A 9,075-nucleotide genomic window follows, 5' to 3' on the forward strand; every position below is an offset into this window, starting at 1 on the left:
TAAAATACAGGGTGCATAAGTTTGGACACCCCTATGTTAAATTCCCATAAAGGCAGGCAGATTTTTTATTTTTAAAGGCCAGTTACTTCATGGATCCAGGATACTATGCATCCTGATAAAGTTCCCTTGGCCTTTGGAATTAAAATAGCCCCACATCATCACATAGCCTTCACCATACCTAGAGATTGGCATGGGGTACTTTCCATAAGATCATCTCTCAATGCAAATCAAACCAGCTATTAGGCTAACTGAAATAAAACCATGCCAATCTCTAGGTATGGTGAAGGGTGTGTGATGATGTGGGGCTATTTTAATTCCAAAGGCCAAGGGAACTTTATCAGGATGCATAGTATCCTGGATCCATGAAGTAACTGGCCTTTAAAAATAAAAATCTGCTTGCCTCTATGGGAATTTAACATAGGGGTGTCCAAACTTATGCACCCTGTATTTTAAGGAAGAACATTTATTTATTTACGATACATTATTCATTCACAAAGTAAATTGGTGTCCTCAAAGGTTGGATTTTTCCTAATTTTTTTAATTAAGGCATTAAGTTCAATTTCCAAAAGATGTTTTTTTATTCCTCTTTTAATCAACTTTAGCATGGGTGTCTAAACTTATGCATAGCACTGTATATAACTCTGATTGAATTCGTCTGAAAGAAGAATGTCATATACACCTAGGATGACTTGAGGGTGAGTAAATCATGGGCTAATTTTTCTTTTTGGGTGAACTATCCCTTTAAAGACATACATCATTCTTATGAAAATACCTGAGATAGTTTGATGAACACAGATAAATTATCGCTATCATCTGTTTGCCTTCATGTTTCATCAGTCAAAGCATCTCTATTTGCATGTTATTATATCCATATATGAGGCATTTCCTGAAATGTCATAAGTTTAATACTTCTATGAATCTCACTTGTGGACTTTGTGCGCGGGGGATGAATCCGTACTGGGCTTCCAGTATGAATGAAACAGATATGACATGAGAGTGTTTAGCGCTCCATATCGCTATCATCTCCTTGGGTAAAAATAGAAAAATAATACTAAAGTATTTTGTAACGTAGTTACTTGAGTAGTTTTTAAGCAAACTATTTATCTACCCTTACTTGAGTCATATTATTTTTCAGTACTTCTACTTGTACTCAAGTAAATTATTACTTAAGTAGCAAAACTTTTACTTAAGAACAATTTGTTAGTACTCTTTCCACCACTCCAATGAAGTATGATTTGTTAACTTTAAATAACTACAATGAACAATACTTCTACAGCATTTATTAATCTTCGTCAATCTCAACATTTCCTAATATATTGGGTTTAATAATGGGTTTTGATGAATCCTAAAAATAAAATAAAAAATCCAAATCATAATGAACAGGGAGTGGCTTAGTACACAGTTTTTTATTTACCTCTGCTGAAAAACACTACTGATGATGTTCATAGCCATAGAACTGACTTCTTGACCAGTATAAGGGTGTATTTTGGACACGTGCATGCTGGTTTTAGGTTGTAACACATAGATACAGTCAGGATTTTATATACTAGTCTGCTATACTTATTTACCATAATTACACATTCAGTTATTTTGGGGAAATGAAGTGAAATATCCAATAGATTTGGCTATTTTCAGATTTTAAGTTTTTATATTTTTCAATCTCCAGAACTGCCTGCTAACTGATTAAAAAATCCTTAAAAAAAAGACTATTGTGGATGCATGCAATCAAGTGGATTTAAACCTGTGCATTGTCTTCATTTTGTCGTCATAGGAAGTGTACTATGGTAACTTGAACTTGTTGTCCCCCATAGGTGGGCGGAGCCTTCTTATCGACTATCTAGCAAGTTAGTCTACCTGCAACAATAACAGTCACGTACTAACAAACCAGTTCTGTCGGTTTAAAATCAAGGAGCAGTGTTTTTATTCCCCATAAGCACACCTGAGTGCGATTTGTGAAAAGAATTGAATAAAGAGCGAAACCCGTTGGTGTTTCACTCTTGGATTACGGGTCACTGTCTCACATGTATTACATTACCTGTACAGTAGAGACTCTTTATCAGACTGATGACTCAATGCTGCTGATAAACAATCAAACTCTCTCTAGTCTCACATGCGTTCATCTAGCAGGGCAGGTTTCCAGCTTTCTTCTAAATCTTCTTATGATCTTTCTTTCAAACAATGTTTTATTGAACTTTTTTTCAAACTGCCTTTTAAAGTTTTCGTCCTTCAAACTCTTTGAAACATTCTTTGATTCTTTTGATTTGTCCTTTGAAATTTACATGTTTTCCGTCTTCCTTTTGAACTCTTTTGGACTCTTTCATTTTTTCTTTTGAACTTTATTTCTCAAATTTTCTTTCTTACTCTCTTCTAATGTTTTATACTTTCTCCATTTAAAAATTTTTTTTTTTAGTTTTATAATATATTTTTTAAAATGCTATGTATTTCCCTGAAGTAGCCTATCACACAAATACCTATGCATAGGAATCATAAAGTATATATATAACGATTTGATTGCATATGTACCATGGTTTGTTTGTTTGCTTGTTATTTCTGTCCTTATAAAATACTTTGCAGCTATCTTTTTTCCTTTCAGTTTTGTGCACATAAAATCCTCCTTTGTATGTGTACTTGGACCCAAGTAACCTTTCCCCCAAACGCTCCTGTGAATGTCAGCAGCAAATATACGGCTCCCTGTTGAGTTAATGAATGCTCTCACCGTCAAACTCTCTCTCTCTCTCTCTCTCTCTCTCTCTCTCTCTCTCTCTCTCTCTCTCTCTCTCTCTCTCTCTCGTTCACTCTCTCTCCTCCCTTCCAAGCACAAGTGAATTTGAATTCACAGAGAACACGGTGAACAAAACGCCCTTGTTTTCCAAAGTCCGGTCAGCAGAGGATGGCGGACAGCGATTTGTATCGGCTTTACCATGGTCTCATGCTGCCTACGATTGCTCACACAGATGAAAGTCTCAACTACCTCCAGAATTTTCAAGTTAAAGATGACGATATATTTGCTGTAACCTATCCAAAATCTGGTAAGTTCAACTGTTTTCAATGCATAATGTTTATTTCTCCTCTTATGCATTCAGCAACACATCTTAATCTACTTGCACAGTTTGCTAAACAAATCAACATCTTAAAATTGTGCAGCAGTGAAACGATGCAGAAACCACAAAGAGCAATCATGAGTTCGATTCCTTGTGAACTGATAAATTGTTTCCTTTGACTGTTTGGATGACAGTGTCTGCATTGTGATCCTCCTCAGACAGCAAATCACTCCACTAACTCTATTATAAGCATTCAGATTTAAATACTGAACATCAGGCTAATGCATTCTCTTGTGCAAATGTTATGGAGAGATGTTTTGAGAAATTCAGCATAATGCATGATGATATGTGTTTCCTAAATCAAATGCAAGTATAAATGTGACATGCATGAAGGCGATCAGTGCATCCTCATTAACCCCTGCCTGTTTTTTTCAGGTACCACATGGATGCAGGAAATTCTTCCCCCGCTCCTGAATGGAGGAGACCTGACCTCAGTGCAAACCATCCCCAACTGGGAGAGGGTTCCATGGCTGGAGGAAAACCGAGCTCCACTGGTCCTCGATAAATTCCCTTCACCGCGAGCCATCGTCTCCCACATGCCTTGTCATTTGATGCCTCCCTCCTTTTTCAACTCCAAGGCCAAGGTAAACAGCAGGACAGCCACATCTAAGTCACTCTATAGATTTTTTTTTTTTTTTGTAGCTTTCTGATGATACTAGTCTTTTTGTTTGTTTTTGTGACTATTTGTGAATTTTGAGATGAAAATAAAAGGTAATATCTGTGCATGCATGGATGTGATATTTAACATTCACCAAAGATGAACACTACACTGCTCACCACAACAGTGTTTATAAACATCATATATTATTTCTGTTTTATAATGTGCATTGTTGTCACATATAGTGTAAACTAAAAATTATAATCAGACCTAAGAGTCAACCCCTAAACTGAGCTTATAAACCTAAACAATCCCCATAATTGTGATTAGAAATGAATAACACAACAGTTAAACCTATTATCAAATCTATTATCACAGAGTGTTTTATTATTGTTATCCTTGACAGCAATTGCGTGTGTTATGACGCAAAATGACCTTGTCTGCATTGCTTTCACTGTATAATTCTCATTACATTATGGCATCATAAGGAATCAGTGGCAATATCCTTGCATTTTTGCACAGTGTGTGTTTTGGGTGATTTCATATCCAGAAAGTTGTCCGGCCAGTCAGTCAGTTGCATGCGTCTAATCGTGATATCTTTCTTTCCTCTTAGGTAATCTACGTTGCTCGGAATCCTAAAGATGTTCTTGTCTCATCTTTCCACTTTCATAAAATGGCAACTTTCCTTGAAGACCCTGGAACATTTGAAGAATTCACAGACAAATTCCTGTCAGGAAAAGGTGAGGGATTCAAATATACACTAACATGCAAAATTTTGAGCTCGTTAATAAAATAAAAAATAATGAATTTTTTGATTCTTCTCTTATGAAGAAGTTGCTCATCGATGCTGCATTTATTTGATTAAAAACACAGTAAAACAAATGACTGTTTTCTATTTTAATCTATTTTAAAATGTAATTTATTCCTGTGATGCAAAGCTGAATTTTCAGCATCATTACTCCAGTCTTCAGTGTCACATGATCTAAAATGCTGATTTGCTGCACAAGAAACATTTCTGATTATTTCAATGTTGAAAACAGTTCTATCCTGATTATTATTGACTAGTTCTTGAACATTGGTGTGTTTTGATATATTAATGTTGCCGCTTTAAAATCACTATTGAAGCATATTTATTTCAGTATTTTACAGTACAGTATCACACATCAGACAGTATGAATGAATGGAGTGTGTCATAAATATTGCAATAATTGATTTGCAATTGCTTGCACAGTTCTTTTTGGGAAGTGGACTGACCATGTGAAAAGTTGGCGAAACCCTGAGCTTGGGGACAGAATTCTGTACATCACCTATGAAGAAATGCTTCAGGTAAAGTGAAGGGAAAGTATTACTCCTTCAGGTATCAGAGAGAATGAGTGACTTGCAGTTCTTTCTTTTTGTAATTAAAGGACCTCCGTGAAATCGTGGAGCGGATTTTAAAGTTCCTCGGTCGGGAGCTCAGCGCAGACGCTCTGGATCGTGTGGTCAATAACGGCACTTTCAAAAATATGAAAACAAACAACATGTCAAACTACTCTCTGGTGCCGGATGTCGTTTTGGACAAGAAGAAGTCAAACTTCCTCAGAAAAGGTACAAGCATTTAAACAGTACTGACACATTTTAAAACACTGAAAGCTTTAAAAAGATGTACAGTTTTAATAATGAACTTAACATACATGCTCCGTTGGTTCATCCCATTTATGTTTTTGACTGAAACCATTCTGCTTATTTAAAGGTATCGCTGGAGACTGGAAGAATCACTTCAGCCCTGAACTTGATGCCAAATTCACAGCTGTAATTCAGGAGGAAATGAAAGGAAGTAACATCAGATTCCCATGGGATGAGAAATGAGTGAATCTTTTGTAATAGCATCTCAGTGCACATCAAAATAAACAGTCATAGTTGCAATGTGTGATGGTTTACTTGACTTGGTTTCTATGTTGTTTATTCGAGTTTAAGGTTTCATTCCCCATCAGGCAGCACAGCGTGAAAGAGTTATTGCTGCAACGTCCTCTGCTGTCCTGAAGATCTGTTGGGATTGCTTAAGATGATAAGATGTTAAAGTCTATGACAGTTAAACCAGTGTTGGTTTTTACAACATAACGGCGCCGAGGATGCAACATCCTGACGTCTGTTTGCATTGCTTTGTGTCACTGGGTGAAGTTGCAAGCACTAACACAGTGAAATGTAGTCAGTTGCATTGACATTTAATTCATGTATTGCTGCAAAATAATGAGATTTATCTTTGAGAAGGACTGTTTTTTTACAGTGAAATATCACTTGATAATCAGAGTTATCCCAACATCTATTTTCTGTTGGATTTGCACCAAGCATAAGAAATGTTTCCATATACTTTCATATAATTATTCACAATCAAAAAGTATATATATATACACTACCATTAAATAGTTTTAAATTGGTAATATTTTTAAAGTTTTTAAAAGAAGTCTCACCAAGGCTGCAGTTATTTGAGCCAAAATACAGCAAAAACAGTATTGTGGGGGGAAAAATACAATTTAAAATAACTGTTTTCTATTTGAATTTTTTTTTTTCAATGTAATTTATTGCTGTGATGCAAAGCTGAATTTTCAGCATCATTACTCCAGTCTTCAGTGTCACATGATCCTTCATAAATCATTCTAATATGCTGATTTGCTGCTAAACAAATATTTCTTCTTCTTCTTATTATTATCAATGTTGAAAACAGTTGTGCTGCTTAATATTTGTGGGGATATATATACAGTGGGGAGAACAAATATTTGATACACTGCTGATTTTGCAGATTTTCCTACTTACAAAGCATGTAGAGGTCTGTATTTTTTATCATAGGTACACTTCAACTGTGAGAGACGGAATCTAAAACAAAAATTCAGAAAATCATATTGTATGATTTTTAAGTAATTAATAAGTTTCAATATATATACTGTATATAGTATTATTGTGAAATATTATGACAATTTAAAATGACTGTTTTCTATTTTAATGTATTTTAAAATGTAATTTATTCCTCAGATGAAAGCTGAATTTTCAACATCATTACTCCAGTCTTCAGTGTCACATGATATATATATATATATATATATATTAAAAATATATAATATATATATATATATTATATATTAAATATATTAAAAATATATAATATATATATATAAATAAAATATATAATTTATTAAAATAGAAAACAGTCATTTTAATTCATTGTTTTAAGTCATTGTTTTTTATCATATATATATAAACAGTATTATTGTGAAATATTATGACAATTTAAATGACAATTTATGACTGTTTTCTATTTTAATATATTTTCAAATGTAATTTATCCCTCCGATGAAAGCTGAATTTTCAACATCATTACTCCAGTCTTCAGTGTCACATGATATATAGCATATATATATATATATATATATATATATATATATATATATATATATATATATACCACAGTCATTTTAAATTGTCATAATATTTCACAATAATACAGTTTTTTTATTGTTTTTTATCAAATAAATAAATAAATATATATATATATATATATATATATATATATATATATATATATATATATATATATATTTACAGTATTTATTCAGGATTCTTTTTTTGCAACATTATAAATGTCTTTACTATCACTTTTGATCGAATTTAATTTATCTTTGCTGAATAATAAATTATTAAATTCTTTAAAATTGATCTTCCTGACCCAAAACATAAACGGTGTACATTGTAATCTGACATATTTACATGTTTAACTGGATATACAACAGGAAAAATGCATTTTGGGATTTAATTTTGTCATGGTAAAAAAATTATAAAGAGGGGTTTGTGACATCTTTCAGAGGCAGAAATTATTTTATCAATATATTAGAATTTTGATATATTCATGATATTTTTATATGTTACTTTTTGTTTTAAAGTAATGTTGTGCACCAATAAATTGTGCTTGATAAGACCAGGAATATTCTTTAAAAAAGTCCAATTTCATGGTAGATGCTGAAAAATCCCATTAAATTCACAGCAAAAGCTGCATGTTTGAAAGCATCTAAAATCTCACTCTAAAAACACTACATGCAGGTTTATATGTTTGTTTAACTTGGCTGGTGCTTTACACAATGCCGATCATTTGTGCTTCAGCGAATCTCACCATGTACTGCAGGTCAATGAAGGGGTCGTTGATGGCGGTGACAATGTTGAAAATGCTGAAAACAGTAAAAAAAAAAATGTATCTGATGAATCAAAAGTCCAAAAGAACAGCATTTATCTGAAATAGAAAGCTTTTGTAACATTATACAATACAATTCAAAAGTTTGGGGTCAGTAAGAATTTTTAAGCTTGCTATCTTTGAGAAGGACTGTATTTATCACTTGAGTTTATCAGAGTGTCCAAACATCTGTTTCCTGCTGGTTTTGTTTCAATATGCCTTCATATAATCATTCCCAATAAAAAGAGCTTATAGGCCTATGATCTATGTTTATATGCAGTTTAATGCATATAAAGCAAAAGGGGCACAAAACCTCTTGACTTGTCAATGTATTTCTGTTAATGAGGTTTTTTGGCTTCCTTGGAAGTCAATGGGGTACATCAACTGTTAATATATTCTGTTATATATAAAAATATATTCTTTTGTGTTCAATAGAAGAAAGAAATTCATACAGGTTTCAAACAACTTGAGGGTGAGTAAATGATGACAGAATTTTCATTTTGAAATGAACTAATCCTTTAAATATCTGCATTTACCTGTAGTAGGACAGAAAAAAATACAAACAAGATATCTGTTAACAGTGTTTCTCTTGGACAGCAGTGAAATTAAACGGAAAGACAATGGAGGCTATTTTTCAGCGCAACTGACAACTGTAATAAAGCAATTACCCACTCAAGGCCGTGTTTACCAGTTATCATTTTATTGCAACCTGGCTTAGTGCTTTATTCTTCAATCACCACCTCCAGAGATTGAGCTGCTTTGTGCCAGAATATTTCACTTTCAAAGAAATGGACTCATTGTAAACAAACACATTCATTTAATTCAGTTCCAGAATATTCAAATGAAGCCTGTGACGTACTGTGATTGGTTGTCAGATTCGGCGCACGTAAAACTGGCATTGACATTAATGTGAAAGCGCTCAGTTTGCACTTGCGTTGTTGTGTACGTGCTGACTAGTGTATGTGATGTGAAACCGGTAAAGCGTAGGCCTAGTTCTTCTCCTCTGAGGGCATTTCACCCCAGGGCCTGTGCCGTACGTGACTGCGCTGGGGTCCGCTGCAGACTCCCTCTTTACCGATAACGCTAATGAACTTCCTGTGATTTCCTGTAATTGGGGCACTTTGGGCGGGACACACGTGTGAGCGTAGGCATCGTCCAGGCGTGTCGAGGGCATTTTT

General features: G+C 33.9%; 1 protein-coding gene across 1 annotated transcript; it reads left to right on the top strand.

Moving 5' to 3' along the window:
• Positions 1-2,698: 2,698 nt before the first annotated feature.
• On the top strand, positions 2,699-6,345 carry sult2st3 (sulfotransferase family 2, cytosolic sulfotransferase 3). Its single transcript, XM_079893822.1, has 6 exons — positions 2,699-3,029; positions 3,477-3,685; positions 4,313-4,439; positions 4,931-5,025; positions 5,106-5,286; positions 5,432-6,345. Exons 1-6 carry the CDS (start codon positions 2,891-2,893, stop codon positions 5,545-5,547), a joined length of 867 nt encoding a protein of 288 aa, XP_079749948.1. The 5' UTR covers positions 2,699-2,890; the 3' UTR covers positions 5,548-6,345.
• The last annotated feature ends 2,730 nt before the right edge of the window (positions 6,346-9,075 follow it).

Source organism: Squalius cephalus (assembly GCF_949319135.1).
Source record: "Squalius cephalus genome assembly, chromosome: 15".
NCBI classification, from domain to species: domain Eukaryota; kingdom Metazoa; phylum Chordata; class Actinopteri; order Cypriniformes; family Leuciscidae; genus Squalius; species Squalius cephalus.

Coding starts and splice junctions, on each gene's coding strand:
- sult2st3 (XM_079893822.1), top strand. CDS start 2,891: ATGGCGGACAGCGATTTGTATCGGCTTTACCATGGTCTCATGCTGCCT. Junction 3,030..3,476: donor TGTAACCTATCCAAAATCTG/GTAAGTTCAACT, acceptor TGTTTTTTTCAG/GTACCACATGGATGCAGGAA. Junction 5,287..5,431: donor GTCAAACTTCCTCAGAAAAG/GTACAAGCATTT, acceptor GCTTATTTAAAG/GTATCGCTGGAGACTGGAAG.